Raw genomic sequence first — 19,775 nt, 5'->3', positions numbered from 1 at the left:
ACCACACAACTACCACCAGTGGGACAGAAGCTGTTCCAAACAGAAAAAAAAAAAAAAAAAAACCCAACAATTCAATATGGCTGAATAGCCAAGCAGGGAGGAAGATGAGCTTGTCTACACATGCATAGAGAACAATAAAAATTTACCAAAGGGGTTAGGGTTATGGTTCAGTGGTAGCACACTTGCTGCACACATGAGAGGCACTGGGTTCGATGCTCAGCACCACATAAAAATAAATAAATAAACAAAGTTATGGTGTTCATTTACAACTAAAAATATTTTTTTCAAAAAATCTAGCAAAGGGAGTTTCTCAGAATTTGTCTTAATTCAACAGCATGTGAGATAAGGAAGGCAGATGTTTTCTTTAATATGAAGGTAAGGGACCTGGGCCCAAAGAGGTTAGATCACTTCCTAAGATCTTAAAAATAGTAAGAAGTAAACTTGTAACTTGTAACTAAATGTTCTGACTTCAAATTTAACATGGTTGTCCCTTGGCCTCTATGGGGACTTGGTTCTAGTACTCTGCAGATACCAAAATCTGTGGATGTTCAAGTCCCTTATGTAAAATGGTGTAGTATTTGCATATAACTTATATACATCCTTCGCATCATCTCTACCTTAAAACACTTAATATAGCATAAAGACTATGTAAATACTTGTTATACAGTATTGTATAGGGAATAATGACAAGAAAAAAGTCTGTACATGTTTAGAATATTTTTGATTGGTAGTTGATTGGATCTACAAATGTGGAATCCACAGATTTAGAGGACTACTTGTATTTGTTTCCCTACACCTGCACAAAATTAAATGTACTGTAGTGAGATAGAACAAGTACCAAAATTGAATTAAAGATGCAAGGTAGCCAGGTGTGGTAGGAACACCTGTAATCCGAGCAGCTTGTGAAGTCAAGGCAGGAGGATCACTTGCAGCTTCAAAGCCAGCCTTAGCAACTTAGAAAGGTTCCAAGCAACTTAGCTGGACTCTGTCTCAAAACAAAAAGTTAAAAAGAGGGCTGGGGATTTGACCCAGTGGTTAAGCATCCAGATTTCAATCCCTGTTTAAAAAAAAAAAAAAAAAAATCAAGGTACTGGTCTTAACTGGATTCTAACAAGAAAAAAAATTAGGGGCAGGGTTTATGGCTCAGTGGTAGAGCACTTGCTTAGTATGTGTGAGGCACTGGGTTAGATGTTAGATCCTCAGCACCACATAAAAATAAATAAAATAAAGGTCTATCAATATCTAAGAAAAATTAAAATAAATAAATAAAACTCATTAATTCAAATACATAAAATTCAAATCTAGTTTCTTAAACACAAAGCTTACCAACACCCTATCAGAATCTGGATTACTGAATATTCAACCATTTCTCTCCAATTTTGCTACTACCATTTACAAGAGGCCCTCAGCTTAAACAAGTAAACTAATTATTTCCAGTTCAGACATAGGACATATTCCTATCATATTGACCTTCCCAATACAAAACTACTGGCTCACAAAGTATGACCTATATTGCCTTATATTATGTCACCTTTCTTATCTAACCAACTAACCCAGAAAAGGACTTACAAAACATTGTTCCAAAAATTTATTCAGTTATAGCATTTATGATTCATACCTATTTTTCACATATACATACATACCAAACGATTTCAGGCTCTTGAGATGGGGAGCAGAGAAAATAATGGGAACAAAGGGATGGAGGGCTCTTGGAGCAGAACAGTGTGGCCACACTAGTATCATCTGCCAATATCATTTATGAGGCACACATTCAGGACAGACCTTCTTCTTTTTAGAAATCTGACTCTTTTACCATGCACAAGTGAAATGACATCCTTGTGAATGTGGTGAGGATGAGACCAAGAAAAGGAGAATGCATTTAATGGGTCCAGGGGATGGTAGACCATGCTCCCTGGGATATGTACAAACCTGTTTTTGTAAATAAAATTATTACTGAAGTACAGTTACCCTCATTTACTATGTTCCACTTCACAGAAAAGATTTTCTGTAGAGATGAATGTTTAAGTGAGAGTTCTTAAAATTATGTGAAACAAGGCTTAGAAAAATACAATTAGGCCCTTCCTGTCTGAGGGTAGGTGCCATCCATCTGCAAAACTGTAGTGATCTTAGAAAGCTCTCAAGTTCCACTCAGAACCAGGATGAGGACAGAAAATCTTCTAGGAATGTGTCCACCAAAGGCAGGTCAAAAGATTCCATTCTTACCTATGAGCTGTGGCACTCAGCAGAACATGCTGTCTACTCACACAAGTAATCTGCTCATAATGTTAAAAAATAGAGGAATAGGAGCTGTCATAAGCTACTACCCTGCACTATAATACTGTGGGTCAGAAAACTAGCTTTTAGACAGGAAAGAATTCAAAGATTCAAAAGTCCTCTTAGGCGGGATATATGAAAAGTACTGAGACTATTTTTGTTCATATTTTATGAAACTCTTGTGGTTTAGATGTGAGGTGTCTCCCAAGAGTTCATATGTGAGACAATTTGAGAAAGTTTAGAGGTAAAAAGATTGGATTATGACTGCCTTAACCTAATCAGTGAATTAATTCCCAGACAGGGATTAACTGAGTGGTAACTGAAGGCAAGGTAAGGTATGGCTGGAAGAGGTAGGTCAGGGAATGTGCCTTTGGGGTATATTTTGTATCTGGTGAGTAAAGTCTGTGTCTCTGCTTCCTGCTGCCATGCTCCAAGATGCTTTCTCCCACCACACACTTCTGCCATGATGTTCTGCCTCATCAGGATCCGAGGAATGGAGTCAGCTGACTGTGGACTGAGACCTCTGAAACTGTGAGCCCCAAATAAACTTTTCTTCCTCTAATTATTCTTGTGAGGCCTTTTTGGTCATGGCAGTAAAAAAGCTGACTAAAATAGTGACTTGAAAAGGAAATTCATTAAAAAGCTTTAAAACTCCAGGGCTCATGAAGTTTTCATGGAGATTGTACTCCTGCACTTTTTCTGTGGTAAATGGGGGCATCCTATGGGTGGATTGCACTGGCTCACGAGCCCACTGTATGCTCATTTCTTGAGCTCCCTGCTTAGTGCCATTAGCCAAAGTGGGACTGTTATACCATCAGGCACTTCCCAGCATGCCACTGTGGGAAATGTGGGGTAATCAAAAAGCATCACAAAACACTTTATAGATTAGAAGATGGACCAAGAGTTTCTAGCATGGTTGGGAAGGAATCAAAAAATCATCAAAGTTTGTTTTTCCAAGACCCTTCCATCTTTAAAGAAATATAAGAAAAGAAAATACGAAGGTAACAGATCTCTAAATGGTATAGCTAGGAAAGTTTTTAACTCCCTGAGGACCAAAAACAAATCATGTCATATTATCTTTCATAACACTTTACACAATTAGGAAGTCACTCCATGTGTGACAAATAGAAATAAAATTTTTCATAAATTTTAGTTTGGAAAATAATTTAAGAAAAAAGTATCATTATGTAGTGTCTAATTAATCCAAGGAATGTATATAGGCCAAAAGCATAATCCAACTCATGGATTTAAACAAGATGAGTAACTATCCTATTCTGTCTGGGATGGGGAGCTTTGATAGATGTGGGACTTTCAACACTAAGAACAGAATGGTCTCAGGCAAATCAGCACCCCAATTTTAGATAAATTCAGGAATTATAGTGGCCTAAAATTTATTATAGGAAGTTGAAATTATAAAGACAAACAAAATGTCAGATACTGTCATGGTACTGACAGGGTCTAATTCTGCAGGTCACACACAATACAAAAAAAAAAAAAAAAACATATAATAAAGCCCACATCAAATAAGTGCTACCCACAATGGGGGTGGAAGGAGAGATACAGTGTAGGTCTCAGGAAGAGGCTAGAACAAAATCTTGAGGAGAGAAGGTTGAGATAGTAGAGAACATGTGATAGCAACAGTAACAAAGGCCTAAATAAGGAATGAGGCATCTGAAAAAGAGCAAGGAGGCAGCCTGATTGGAGCAAATATCAACAGCGGGAAATGATAAGAAACCAAAGTCAGTGAGGTGGAGTGTTATTAGCAAATTATAGTGGCTAAAGAATTTGAATTTGACTCTGTTTAAATAAGATTTTATTTATAGAGGTCATGAAGAGCTTCTAAGCAACAGTGGCAAATTAGAGACAGAATGATAGTCAACAACTAGGAGGTGATTAATAAAATGTCAGCATGTAGTCTAAGGAATGGACAACTCTAAATATTCTTAAGGCACTACTGGTGAAATATAAACCTAATGCTAAGATATGACTATTCCCAGGTCCAAGGGCATGTTAGTAGTCCTTTAGTCATTTGGTCTTTTAAAAGTATGGAATAAAAATAATATAAAAATTGGTCTACAATCACCTTTCCAGCCTATCTTCAAAAAGGCATTACACACACAATAAGATTTTAAAAATACAGAAAGGTATGAAATGTTAAAATCTCCTCTTTAAAAAAAGGAAAAAGACATTACATAAAACATCCACAAGACAGTTCTTTTCCCTTTAAGGCATTCATAATTCAACTGTGAAAATAAGATATATGGTAAGGCAAAAATCAAGAACAGTATATAAATGATCCAAAGAGTGAAAATGTAAAAAACAAACAAGAATCTATACAACAATGGCTATTTTCATTTTCCAGATGGCCCATGCTCTTCTGATCTGATTACAAAAGGCTCTGACAATCAGTGTATTCATTATCAATCTAATAGTTCATCTCAATAATGAAAGTGCTGTTAGCATTGTAGATGGGAAGGAGAAAGAAGTGAGCTTGACACACAGCCTTAGAACAGTGGCCAAGGCTTAGCAGGCACTCAGAATTCAGGGAACAAACACTTCCTGAGAAGCCTTTGTGAACACTCCTCACCCTACCTCACATTTGACTTAGGTGACCTTCCTCTGGCTTCTCACAACCTTTGCCCTTCTCTATGGAACCACTTCCCCAATGAACTGAAACTCTCTAAGGGCAGGACCCCCATCTTTTCATTTCATTTTTTTACTCCTCTGCCAGGCACCACTAAACATGCATTCAATACTGCTAAACAAAGAAATTCATTATTGTTAGTTATAACATTTTGACTCTTCTCCCTTCCACCTCCTAGAGCCTTAAAAGAATCATGTCCTGGGGTTAGAAGACAGCAAAAGCCATCAGGCCCCGCTCCCTATAAATCTTATATCCTCATCACAAAGCTGCTGGCATTCCACCAGCCTTTGCTTTGGCAGAGCCAGTGACAGGAAGTCCACTGCCTCTCAAGACATTCCATTTTCTGGCAACTAAAATTGTTTGAAAGTTCCTCCTCAAGCAGGGTCAAAATCTGCTCCTGCTATGAAAAGGGCACAGCCAAGGACAGAGTTCTTTTTACCTCACTAGAGAACTCCCTCTAGGCTGACATCCAATCTGCTCCTCTACAGTTCCAAAGCATAAATCTGTACCCTAATGTCACCAGTGCAGCCAGGTAAGCTGTGCTACTCAGTGGTAAAGGCACAGCCCAGGAGCTGAATATAGAACTCTGGCTCTACCCTTGCAACACTGGGCAAGTTACTTAACCTCTGCAAACTAGTTTTCTCACATATCAAATGAAAATAAACTGGTACTATAAAGAGAGTTGTTATGAGAATTAATTAACCTGTAAACTATACTAGTTAAAGATCTTAGCCCAAAGAATGAGAAACATGCCTAGAACTTGCTTGGCAAAAAAGAGAATTCTGTGGCTTTTATGTTAGCTGAAACTCAAGCACTATAAAACCCAGAGAACTGAACGCCATCAATCATTCCCTCAGTGTCCTTCACTCTTTGGGACAGGTTTGTGGATACTGGCAGTATTACTAGAAGGATCTCTTCCCTTAGTACCAACCTGAAAATATCCAGAGGCTGAGATGTGCTCATATTTTTAAGTCTGAGGCAGTTGTTATCCTCAGTGGCCACACTAGAACCCTAGGCTGGGTAGATTGGGTGAGAACAATTCATCAAAAAAGAGAGGATACATTTTTTGGAAGATGGTGGAAGAATTTCTAGGCATATAAAATAACTGATATTCTCTTTATAAGTCCTCATTAGACTGTATAATCTAATATAGTAATTTTACCCACTGGTTTCCAGTTTAGATTTCAAACCAGGTATGCACAAAAATAATTTAGGGGACTAACACACTGTATTTTGCCAACTTAAAAACATTTTTAAAGCCATTGCTACTATGATCACCATTTAACAAAATAACTATACCAAAAAAAAGTTAGAAGGATATAATCTCGGAATAAAGGATAATTCTTTTTTTTTTTTTTTTTTTTTTTTTTGCAGTGCTGGGGATTGAACCCAGGGCCTTGTGCCTTGCAAGCACTCTACCAACTGAGCTATCTCCCCAGCCCAGGATAATTCTTTAAATCAAATTAATTTAGCTTTATGAAGAAAGCTGCATTCTCTCTATTTTCTCATTTTGACCAAGGGCTGGCAAAACATCACCTAGCCAGGTGCAGAGGCACATGCGTATGGTCTCACTACTTGGGAGACTGAGGGAAAAGATCAACTGTGCCTAAGAGTTTAAGACCAGCCTAGGCAACATACTGAGGCATCAGTTGAAACATGGGAACCTCTGATCCAGGTCATAATCTTCTACCTGGTCCACAGGCAGCTTTGGAGCACCCTGGACCCTACTGCAATCCAGCTACATTATACCTCCAGCAGCTTCCCCTGAGTTTGGCACCCAGGAGGTTTGCAGAAGCTGTCTACCAGTCCAGCAGCTATCAAAAAAATATAGGAGTACAATCTGGCATTACATGTTCTTAATGAATACACACTGGAACATAAACATATACAAGTGCACACGAATTTTAAAATTCATACTCAATTTTCTAAAAGTATTGAAGTGATTTTACATGTGTACAATACAATCATTCAAAGAAACAGATTCATGTAATGAAGGGATGATAAAGAGAAGGACAACATGAAGTATAACTGTTTTGACAGAGTGCTTTATTTCAATTACAAGCTCAGCTATAATTCTCTTGAGATGTTTCACATGAAATAAGTCTTTCTCTTACTCTAAATCTAGGAGTTGGCCTGTTTGTGTATGTGCATGGTTAAGAAAGCAGTTTGTGCAGATGATCTACGGGGTCCTTGATTCAGTCATTTACTTAATAAATATCTCAGTATCTATCACATTTCAGACACTATGTTAGACATCAGGACCACAAAGTTGAATTACATATCTCATCTGAAGGAATTTCATGAACCAGGAAAGTTGAAAATTACTAACATAAACCACAATCTAAATTAAATTACTAGTCATTTTCTTCAATTTTCCTTACTTAATAAAAGATGAGAACCATCTTAAATTCAGCCTTGTAAAGTTCCAACAGAGCACACAGTGACTGCACACAAATAAACAATTGATTTTGTGTTCTAATTTTCATCTGCTTATTGAATTAAAAGTTCAAACTTCGGACAACTGAAGTAGGATATCCTTGGACCAAAGGCATTATGCCAGAGTACAGCATGCAATACTATATCTCCAAACAATCACTTCTTGCTCTGCGTGCCTGGGTAAAGCCACAGGTGACCTGGCCAAGTTTTCTCTTGATTTCTAAGTACAATGAAGGCCAGAACTATATTATTCAATCCCTCCACGTAAAAGCCCTATCATAGCCTGCTCTTTATGGGGTATTTTTGTTTTTGTTTTTTTGTGGTTTTTTTTTTTTTTGGCAATGCTAAGGATCAAACCCAGGGCTTTGCACATGTTAAGTGTGCATTCTATCACTGAGCTACATCCCTAGCCACTCTTGGCCTTTAGGTAATCAATACTTTAGTTACTTCTTACTTGTCTTCCAGATTTCATGGGAAGAGTAGTAGGCTGCAGGCCAAAGAAGAGACAACAGTAGGGTTCTAGTAGTCAAAATGTGACATGACAAGTGAAGCAGGAAACAGATACCACAACAGTACAGTAAGTAAGAACACAACCAGGAAGAGTTTGAGAAAGCAGAAGAAGGAGGTAAGAACAAAAGAGGTCACGAAGGGGGACGAAAAACACTATAATTCAGGATTGGCTCAGTGTTCTATAATGTTAAGTCAGGAGCAAACAGAACACTAGGTGTCAGAGTCATCACAAATGCATGTACATATTGTGACATGAAATTCAATAGCAGAAAAATCAACACAGGTCAGAGAGTCCTTTAACATGACTAAAAGAGGATCCAGATTTAGCTGATATTTCTACAAGAATCACTGTGGTCAGGAACTGGGTTTAAACTCTTCTCCAGAAAACTGACATTTTAGGAGAAAGGTAAGTTTTTAGTAATTTTAAAGAATAGATAAACCTTCAATGAGAAAATTCTTTAACTAATATTTAGTGACGTTTTTCATAAGCATACCTTAAATTTAAAAGCTAGTTTAGGGCGGGGGTTGTGGCTCAGTTGGTAGAACACTCGCCTAACATGTAAGGCACTGGGTTCCATTCTCAGCACCACATATAAATCAATAAAAATAAAGATCCATCAACAACTAAAAAAATATTTTTTTCAAAAAAGCTAGTTTTAAAAAAAATCAAGCATTATTATTGGTAGTTAAGACCATGTTGTTTATTAGAGTCAAAGCATAATTAGGAAGGAGGAATGAAAGCCTATGAACAAGGCTTGTTAAAGTCAAGCAAGCCAAAGTTCAACAGCTCACAGGCAGGCACTCATTCAAGATGAATACTGTTTCCCACAGCTACCTTTTAAATGCCTGGAGTGACTAAGACTAAAAGAGCACATAAACAGGGAGCAAGGGTTACTGGTAATTCTATTGTTCACTCTGAGAAAATTAAGGATTAATTAGTACACACTGGGTGAAAAGTGCTAACAAAATCAAGGGAAAATATTTATAAACTAACTCCCATGATAAAGTTTAAAAAAAAAAAAAAACTTTTAAGTATTAGCATCTACCATATGGAACAGGGACAATAGTTTCAACATGTTTGTTTCTACTCAATATTTAAAAATTTTAAGTTTCCATATTTATTTGGCTACTACTTACAAGTTCCAGTTAATTCACTAAATTTGGCTCGAAGTATTAACTTACATTTTTACATGTTGATAGTAGCTACACAAACTGGTATTTGATTATATTTCAGATTTAAAACAGGCTTTCCTAAGTATCTGACTACTTTCCCTAATCATGTTGAACAACTGACTTTTCCCAATTCTTACATAATTATCACACAATTCAAAATAATAATCAATCCATATTTTTTGTTTATCCTAAAATGAAACTCTTATCTATCACCATTCCCTACCTGTAGCTCTAAGGTTCTCTAAGGTAAATTTTGTTTTAAAAAATGTTTCTAAACCTGGAAAAGATTTTGTCCCCCAGGGTCATGTGCACATACACACGCACAAACTTGCACAAAGACGAGGCAGTGCCTAGAGGCATTCTGGTTGTGGCAACTAGGCCAAAACTAGTGGCAGGGGATAGGGGTACCACTGGCATTTAGTCGTAGGAGAGGCTAGGGATGCTGCTAAATTAAGGACAGTCCCACACAACAAAGCCCAAAATGTCAATAATGACTCTGCTGAGAAACCCTGCTCTAAACTGGAACAAAAAAATTTGCAAATACAGCTGACAACTTCAAAAAACAATTGCCAACTAAGTAATTCAAAGTTCACTAAGCTTTGTTACTAGTACAGAGACACAGACATAATAAAAGCTTCTTTTCATGCTATCAAAATACATTAAAATGATGATCTGACTATTAATCACAAATGCATTAGGTTGCTGACAGATAGGAAGGGCGAGAAATACTTTCACTACCCAAGCAATTACAGATATACTTCCTTTCAAAAAGAACATTTCAGAAGACAAAACAGTATGAGATCGTGATGCTCTTGAGTTTTCAATGAAACTCCACTATCTCTAATCAACTCTTTTCCTCCTCTCCGTCATCAGATTTTTAAATGGAGAAAGTTTAAAACAAATAGAAGACAGAAGTTAACCACATGACACTAATCGGCAGAATAATCTAAGACCAAAACACATTACTAAAGAATCTATTAGAACTCCAGTGTTTACCTGGCAAAAGGACTGGCTCCAGTTTTTTAATCTTCGGTTCCGAATTGATCTTATCGTCAGTCTGAAATACATTAACAAAATAAATCAAAGTCGAAACTCCTCTCTCACATAAAATACTAAGGCACTTTTCTGTTTTCTATGCGATGACACATGGAACAGACACATATTCTCCCACTGAAACTTTCACGTCTTAACCAAGTTCTGCTCACTATGGCCGTGGGAGCCTGAATAAAAAATATGAAAATCGCTTGGGCCTCTTCCAAGTGTTTACACTTATGACAAACAGTAACCTCTACCAGATGCCCACAAGCGCTGCAATCAGGCTGGCGGTCACAGTGGGGACCATCGCCGGGGCTAGGAACTAAGCAAACCCCGCTCCGAACGCTCCCTTGGACAACAAGACTTCGAGCAGAGAATGGCTGCGGCAGAGTTTTACAAGTTTCTACCACACCAGGGAGGCTCCCGAAGAGGCGCGTTTCCTCGCGCCGGGGCTCGGACCACCGCGCGGCTGGGGGCACCGAGACAGACAGAGCCTGGCGGGGTCCCCCTGCTCTGGGGGTTCGGCCCTGCGGCTCCCCGGAAGCGCCAAGGAGAGGACAGCTCGCGGGGAGGGGGATGTTTACCTGGGGCGGCGGCAGGAGGTAGGACCTGAAGGTGGGTCTGGGTGGCTTGAGGGAGAACATGGTGCCGCCGCCTTTGCGCCCCGGCCTGTCGCCGGCCAGCAGCAGCGCGGAAGCCTCCGAACTCCTCCGGTCTTAGAGCTCCCCGAGCGGCCGCCCAGGCCCAGTCTGCCGCCCGCCCGGCCGGGCGGACAGGAGGGCGGAGACACAGTGGAACGCCCGCCCGACTGGGGTGGAGCCGGGGCAGAGCCGGACGACGCGGGTGCCGGAGTCCATCCCCGGAAGGAGCCCGGCGCCCCGCCCCGAGAGACCGCGTGCACCGGGCCGGCGGACGGCCGCTTCCAGCCTCTAGGCCTAGTTGGCGCCGGAACGCAAGAACTGAGCTGAGCGTCGGCTGCCGGGCCCGCAGAGGGGACACCGTAAGGAGCGGAGCTGGGTAGCCATCTTAAGAACGCTTCCTTGGGAGGGCGCTTCTGTGGCGGCCCCAGCCTGTGGCGCTGGATGCCCACTGTAGCGACTCCGCCCCGGACGCCCTCCTCCGGGGACTTCTCCCTTAACTGCTCCTCTTATTTGTCAACCTGGGCGAGCCTTGTTTTTTGAAGTTCTGAGTGAGGAGCCTGCGGTGGAGGGAAGGGGACTCTGGTACCCCGGTGTCAAGCAGTCATACTGTCTGCGCACTTTGGAGGACCCACACCCGTGCAGCCAAAAGTGACCGTTCAGTGCAGGCTGCACTGCCTGTGATAAAGCCCCTTCCAAAGTTCTCACACTTGGGGAATATTTTCTTCTATCACTCTTTCTGTTGTCTTTGTTAGAAACTTTGTCATCCCCGTGAACTCACTGATGGGATGCGCAGGTTTGGCGTGTCCTGTGGCGACTGGGTGGTTGGCAGGCAACCTAGACTCCTCAGTTTAGTTCGTTAATTTCTACCATTCTTGTTACACTTTACTGTTGGAAGAAGCTGTTAAGCAAGTTGCCTTCCTTTCCTTCCTTGCCCATCCTCACATAAAGATGATGAAGAGCAGATAAATGATCAGAAAATCCAGCTAAAGTAGCGGTGTAGGGGACCTCAATGGGCTGTGCAACAAGAAATCTGCCTATTAGTTGCACCGAACAGAGAAACTTAAACCTGCCAAGTATAGGGCATTTCTAAACTGTTTCTAAACTGGAGTAGCCTTTGCTGGGCGGAGGATAGTAGTGGTGGATTTTAGTGAATCTACTGGTTGAAAGTAGGTCTTTGTTATACTTTGAAGAATAAAACCCCAATCCAGCATTTTATGATTAATGTCATAGGGAATCTCTGATGTGGCAATGTGAATTACAGTCATACTGATGAGTGTTACTAATATTAAAAAATCGAAGCACAAATTCAAAAGCTGTCTTTTTCTGAAGATAACTTATTCCAGATTTGGAACCCCGCTGATCTTTCTGGTTAACCTGTTTGAGTAACACATGATTCCACTTTGCCCAGGAACCACAGTTGTCAATGCCAATTCCATTGGATTTATACATGTTAAACAACTATTGTGCACACACTTTACTTTTATGAATATTCTGTTATTTCTCTACATTAAATGGATTTTTTTCCACACATGCTTGTCAAGCATTTTGTGGGTTCTTTCTTATATTTCTATGACTTATTGTGTGATTTGGGTTTTGCTGTACAGGTTTCCTTAGGATCTACAATCTAATATATATGTGACCATAGAATTAAAAAATAGAAAAACTGCTTTTAAAATTTGTTATTAGCACCAAAGTTTACGTTTTTCTGTATAACCAGTTGTATTAATCTGCTTGCACTATCACAAAAAATACTACAGATTGGTGACTTAAATGACAGAACTGGGTGGGGGAGCAGTCAGATAATGAACTCTCTGCTGTCTCTTATAGGGACATTAATCTTGTCAAATTAAGATCCCACCCCTATGACTTCATTTAAGTTGTTGTTTTCCATATTTTTATTGGTGCATTATTATAGTTGTATATATTGATGGGATTTATTGTTAAGTATTCATATATGCACAAAATATGACAATGAAATTTAGCCACTATCATTCCTTAGCATTTCCCTCATTTAATCTTAATGCCTCCTAACAATCCTACCTCCAAATATAATCACATTGGGCATTATGGTGTCAATGTGTGCATTTTGGGGGTACATAATTCAGGCCATAGCACTAGTCTTGCAGACTCTTCCTAGATCCTAATCTCATTGACTACTCTATGTTTGATATAATTGACCACCCCTTCTTTAGGCTCTATTGTCACTATTTTGACCTGCTTCATCTGTTTTTCTTACTGTACATGTTTCCATTATTGATTCTTCTAACATGGGAAATAGTGACTTTCCCTAAAGATTCTTTTCCTTGACAAGGAAAGATCTAACATTTCTTGAATATTGGGTACTAGATAATTTAGATATTTGGTTGCTTATTCAGTTAGTTAACTGATTTGCGTTGAATATTACCTTTGTGCCAAGCACTATTCAGAAAGATGATGAAGTTCACACTTTCATGGCACTTTGATTCTGGATAGAAAGATATTATTTTTACTCTCTCTCTCTCTCTCTCTCTCTTTCTCTCTCTCTCTCTCACACACATACACACAATGTCATATTGTTACAAGTTCTGTGAAGAAAACTAAATATAGGGAGACAAAAAGGTATGTATGTATTTCTCCTTGGGGAGTTAGCTATGGTCAGGGAAGGTCTTTCTGATTGATGACATTTGAGCAGATACCAAAAGGAGAGAGAGCAACCCAAGTGGAAATCAGGAGGAAGAGTGTTTTGGGCTTAGAGGTTAACAGTGTAAATGCCCTGAGGTGAAAGCCTGTGTGGTGTGTTTGAAGCAGCCTAGTCCAGTAGGAAAGGAGATTTGAGGGAAACAACAGGCTTGAAAGTCATATGACCTGACTCCATCTGCTATAGTTGTACAGCGAGGGAGAAGCTGGGAGACAAGTTGAGGGACTTCTGTAATAGTTTAGATAAAATTGGGCAATGGTGATAGCTGTTGAAGAGATTGGAAGTAGTTATATATGATGTCTACAAAATGATGTCACTGACTGAGTGTATCTTTAAGATAAGTATTAAGTAACTTACAAAATCTGTTTATTGAAGAATTCTGGGATGATAACAGCAGCAGCAGTTTTTCAGCCTGAACATAAAAGCAGACAAAATATATGGTATAAAAAATAAAATATCGTTTGTAGTATTTGTTCTGTTTCTTTATTCTCCTCACAGCCTTTTTTACTTTCATGGACCAGGAACTCCTCTGATGTGTATGGTGGGTCCTAATTGTATATCTTCAACATTTTCCTCTTTCTAATCTGTTTTCCCTCTTTTCATTGCTTTATGACCTTTAAATTCTTTCTTTCTGCCTGGTGTGGTGGCAGACTTACATAATCCCAGCGGCTCAGGAGGCTGAGTCAGAAGAATTGGAAGTTCAAAACCAGCCTCAGCAACTTAGTGAGGCCCTAAGCAACTCATTTCCTCTACACAATCCAAAGTTCCTCCATTTCTCTCTTTTCCGCCTGCCCCACCCCCGATGTTATGTATCGTCATCCACTTATCAGAGAAAACATTTGGCCTTTGGTTTTTGGGATTGACTTATTTCACTTAGCATGATATTCTCCAGCTCCATCCATTTACCTGCTAATGCCATAATTTTATTCTTCTTTATGTCTGAATAACATTCCATTGTGTATATATACCATGGTTTCTTTATCCATTCATCTATTGAAGGGCATCTAGTTTGGTTCCACAATCTAGTTATTGTGAATTGAGCTGCCATAAACATATTAACTTGGCTGTGTTACTGTAGTATGCTGATTTTAAGTTCTTTGGATATAAAACAAATATTTGGATAACCAGGTCAAATGGTGGGTCCATTCCAAGTTTTCTGAGGAATCTCCATACTGCTTTCCAGAGTGGCTGCATCAATTTGCAACTCCCCCAGCAATGTATGAGTGTGCCTTTCCCCACACATCCACACCAACACCTATCATTACTTGTGTTCTTGATAATATCATTCTAACTGGAGTGAGATGAAATCTTAGGGATGTTTTGATTTGCATTTCTCTAATTACTAGAGATGTTGAACACTTTTTCATGTATTTGTTGATCACTAGTATATCTTCTTCTGTGAAGTGTCTGCCCAGTTCCTTAGACCATTTATTGATTGGGTTCTTTGTATCTTTGGTGTAAAGTTTTGTAAGTTCCTTATAAATTTTGGAGATTAGTGCTCTATCTGAAGTGCATGTGGAAAAGATTTTCTCCCACTCTGTAGGCTCTCTTTTCACATTATTGTTTCCTTTGCTGAGAAAAAAAACCTTTTTAGTTTGAATCCATCCCATTTATTGATTCTTGCTTTTATTTCTTGCATTCCAGGAGTCGTGTTAAGGAAGTCTGGTCCTAAGCCAATATGATGAAGATTTGGTCCTACTTTGTCTTCTATTGGGTGCAGGGTCTCTGATCTAATTCCTAGGTCCTTGATTCATTTCGAATTGAGTTTTGTTCAGGGTAAGAGATAGGGGTTTAATTTCATTTTACTGCATATGGATTTCCAGTTTTCCCAGCACCATTTGTTGAAGAGGCTATCTTTTCTCTATTGTATGTTGTTGGCATCTTTGTCTAGTATGAGATAACTGTACTTGTGTGAGTTTGTCTCTGTGTCTTCTATTCTGTACCATTGGTCTACCTGTCTATTTTGGTGCCAATACCATGCTGTTTTTGTTACTATTGCTCTGTGGTATAGTTGAAGTTCTGGTATTGTGATGCTGCCTGCATCACTCTTCCTGCTAAGGATTGCTTTGGCTATTCGAGGTCTCTTATTCTTCAAGATGAATTTCATGATTGCTTTTTCTGTTTCTATGAGGAACATCATTGGGATTTTAATTGAAATTGCATTGAATCTGTATAGCACCTTTGTTAGTATGACCATTTTGACAATATTAATTCTGCCTATCCAAGAACATGGGATATATTTCCATCTTCTAAAGTTTTCTTTAATTTCTTTCTTTAGCATTCTGTAGTTTTCATTGTAGAGGCTTTTGCCTCTTTTTTTATATTGATTCCCAAGTATTTTATTTCTTTGAGGCTATTGTGAATGGAATAGTTTTCCTAATTTCTCTTTCAGAGGATTCATCACTTATGAATAGAAATGCATTAGATTTATATTTGTTAATTTTATATCCTGCTACTTTTTTCAATTCATTTATTAGTTCTAGAAATTTTCTTGTGGAGTTTTTTTGATCCTCTAAATGTAGAATCATGTCATTGGCAAATAGTGATGGCTTGAATTCTTCTTTTCCTATTCATATTCCTTTAATTTCTTTGGTTTGTCTAATTGCTCTGGCTAGTGTTTCAAGGAGGATGTTGAATAGAAGTGGCGAAAGAGGGCATCCCTGCCTTGTTCCAGTTTTTAGAGGAAATGCTTTTGGTTTTTCTCCATTGAGAGTGATGTTGGCCATAGGCTTAGCATAGATAGTCTTTACACTGTAAAATTATACTTTAAATTTTAAAAAATGAACATTTCTTTGGATATCTAGACACACAGAGAAAGTGATGTTGGTGTGAAAGAAAATTGTATTATCATCAGACTTTTTGACAGCAATGCTTAATCCTAGAACAAAAGGGAATAACATATTTAAAGTATTTAAATAAAGAAAATATGACAGGGTAGTAACTATAATGAATTGAAGCACACCATACATGTTTAAAACCATAAGATCACAAGGATGTTTTTAAAAAAACTGAACTATCAGTCACCTTGGGAGTAAGATAAAAAACCAATTCATTATTTTGAAAATTGGCAAATACATGGGAGAAATTCAGTCATTAGTCTGCTCTATTGTATGAACTGCATTGCTGTGTAATAAACTAATAGATGAAAGGAATCATCTCTTTAGGAAGAAATACAACCAATAAAAGAAAAATAATAGAAGTTGAATAATACAAACTTAAGCCTCCTATAAATTCAGAGAGCTAGGCACTGAGTATCAATAGCTGCTGAGGTCACAGAAAGACATATAGACCCGGGTGTCTTGTGATGAGAGAAGCAACACCACCTAAATAGCCTTGCCAAAGGGATCAAACCTAAGTCTAAATAAGCCTGTGAATAAACCCAAGCCTAAATAAGCCAACATGCAGAAACAGGAGAACACCTCAAACTACTTACAAGTGTTCAGTACATAAAATTTAGGCTAGGAAATTTTGCAAGACAAATGGCCCATGCTGTTCAACTAACGAATTGTAAGGAGGAGAAAGGGAGAGAGGAGTGATCAGCAGATTAATAAAGATTCAAATTTTTAAAAAGAACTTCAAACTAAAAGAAGATTACAGTGCTTGCTAACAAACATTCAGGTGGTCACATCATAATGAAATTCAGGTGTAATAACTTTAAAACATGGCTGTAAAAGTTTTAAACATGTTGCTGCATATGAACCTTCCCCTTGAGCCTTATTTATTAAAACAATTGTATATCACATGATTTGAACATATGCAGTGTTCTTATATTTTAATATATTAGGTATTGCTAACTTTAATTAAATTTAAATATTAATTCCTAATATTTGCTTCCCACTAGTTAGGAAAAATCATAATGACATTGGAAGCAATAATGTAAAAATGAATAACATAGTAATGTCACAAGCAGATTATTGTAGAGTTCTACATAAAAGACATTCAATACTCGAGCCCTACTGTGTTGGTGAAGTACATAAATAGCTACATGGTATGGTTTAAGGTGCTCAGGAATAGTTGGCTTGCCACAGATTCTGAAATTCCATCAGAATGTATTCATTTGGATCTGTAAGACAAACATCCTGAGAAAACATTGTACCAAAAGTCACATTCAGCATAAGATATGGTCTATTTTAGAGAATGATCCATGTGCTGCTAAGAAAAAAGTATATTTGCTCATTGATGGATGAAACATCCTATACATGTTTGTTAAGTTTAAATTATTGATGTATTATTTAGTTCTAAAGTTTTTTTATTTAGTTTTTGTTTAGAAGATCTGTCGTGGTGAGAGAGGTGTGTTAAAATCACCCAGTATTATTGTGTTGTGGTCTATTTGGTTCTTGAAATTCAGAAGGGTTTGTTTGATGTACATAGATGCTCCATTGTTTGGGGCATAAATATTTACAATCATTATGCCTTGCTGATGTGTGATTCCCTTAAATAGTACGAAGTGTCCTTCTTTGTCCCTTCTGATTAACTTTGACTTAAAGTCCACTTTATCTGCTATGAGGATGGAAACCCCTGCTTGTTTATGCAATCCATGTAAGTGATATGTTTTTTTTCTCATCCTTTCACCTTCAGTCTCCAAAGGCCAAGTGTTTTCTCTGCTATGCAGATGCTAATTCACAATAAGGGGGTGTGCTAGGGAAGAATAGAATTACTTTAGAGTAGATAGAGGGGAGTGAAGGGAGAGGAAGGGATATGGGGGCAGGAGGGATAGTAGAGTGAAACACACATTAGTACTTCATGAATATATATGACAGCATAACTGATGTGATCCTACAATATGTACAATCAGAAAAATGAGAAATTATACCCCATCTATGCATGATTTACCAAAATGCATGAATGCATTCTACTGTCATGTATAACTAATTTGAACAAATAAATTTTTTTTGAAAGTCCCGCATGTTCAGCCAACACTTTGACAGGAGACAGGTATGGCAAATCTTGGCAAGATTTTAGAGGAATGGAGATATGGGTCCCATATTTGAGGCAAAGTGGGAGAGAATTCAAAAACAGGGGACTGTGTAATGAATAAAAGGGGGGAATATCGAAGATAAGCTTTACCTTCTTTGGACAAGTTCCATTGAATAGTCAGAGGTTTCCCTACCTATTCTGTGAAATTACGGAAAACTGCCGCTTCTAGCCTGGGTTGCTCCAAGCGGCTCTGCAGCTGCTTCTCTTACGGCCGACCAGCGGGACGAAAGACACGTGCACTTCAGAGGTTCATGAAGCAGCTTCCACTTTATTCAAATAACACCCTCAATACATAAGCAGTCTCAAGCATAAGCAACCAGATATATCCATCCAATCCTGTTAATGGTCAAGCGATCACTCGCTCGAGTATACATGTAAAGTATATCTGTCCACGCACTAGGTGGCAGAACTGATTATCATACATCCAATTGTAAACGCATTCTGCCCTTCTCCAGGCATAATCAAGACGCTGTTTGCTCTCTGCCAGTCGCCATCTTTAGATGCACGTGGCGTAACCCTGGGCCCGCCACATGAAATAAGTTTTTTTTTCCCCCTAGGATGTGGCAAAAGGCTAAAAGTGTTTTTGTTACCAAAAGGAAAGATTTTCGAATGACATGAAATGTTGTGAGGAAGTGTTGGGTCAAAAATATACACATGTAGCAGGATTGATTAAACAGCCTCAATGCACCAATGGACATGCAAGTAATAGTTTCATTTATTAAGTGAATGTTACTGTTTATTAAATTTCAGAGCACACCTATCCCAGAAATGATAGATCAGTTCTTTTTGAGAAATTCAGCCAAATTTGGGATCATACTTTGTTAAATTTTCAATCTTATTTTGAGAAAAAGATTGATTTACATTCAGGTAATAACATCTCTGATCACTACCTTTGGCATAATTTCAGTAAGCCTCTACCACGGAACAGACCAGAGTCTCATTTGTTTCTCTGTCTCTAACCTTATCTGTCTGTCTCTCTCTGTCTGTTTCCATCTGTCTCTTTCTGTGTCTCTGCCTGTCTTTCCTCCTGTGCTGGTTTATGGTGATGTGACAGTCTGCATCTCTGATGAGAAGGGAAGTGCTGGTCTCTTTTTTTATGATCATCCCCTTTCTGTCTGACATGTCCCCTGCCCACCACTACCACCGGTTCCTAGACACTCAACCCAAAATTTCTTTCTGGTTGTGAGGCACTATGCTGAAGTAAGAGGGTCAGTGACTCCAGACTGGATTATGGCCCCCTCTGTGTGATCCTGAGACCTTATAAGAGTTGTAATTGGGAGATGTGAGAACCCAGGTCTAACTTTAACCTCTATTCTAGCCAGAGAAGACCCCTTTATGCCCCCTCCACTCTTTCTCGTATAGTCAAGAGTGATGCTGGCCTTACCAGTTTCTAGTCCCTGTTCCCCCA

General features: G+C 38.7%; 1 protein-coding gene across 1 annotated transcript in view; it reads right to left on the bottom strand.

The window, feature by feature from the left end:
* MTMR10 (myotubularin related protein 10) overlaps nt 1–10,859 on the bottom strand; it is a 59,772-nt gene extending 48,913 nt beyond the window's left edge. Inside the window, exons 1-2 of the mRNA XM_079122113.1 lie at nt 10,657–10,859; nt 10,034–10,094 (exon numbers count right to left, since the gene is read on the bottom strand). Of these exons, the coding sequence (XP_078978239.1) occupies nt 10,034–10,094; nt 10,657–10,716 (121 nt within the window). The 5' untranslated portion in view covers nt 10,717–10,859. The remainder of the gene's footprint in view (nt 1–10,033; nt 10,095–10,656) is intronic.
* Nucleotides 10,860–19,775: the final 8,916 nt, after the last annotated feature.

The sequence above is a fragment of the Sciurus vulgaris genome, assembly GCF_902686455.1.
Source record: "Sciurus vulgaris genome assembly, chromosome: 2".
In the NCBI taxonomy this organism is placed as follows: domain Eukaryota; kingdom Metazoa; phylum Chordata; class Mammalia; order Rodentia; family Sciuridae; genus Sciurus; species Sciurus vulgaris.
Note: the sequence above shows the minus strand (reverse complement) of the source record. Positions and strands in the feature narration are given on the sequence as shown.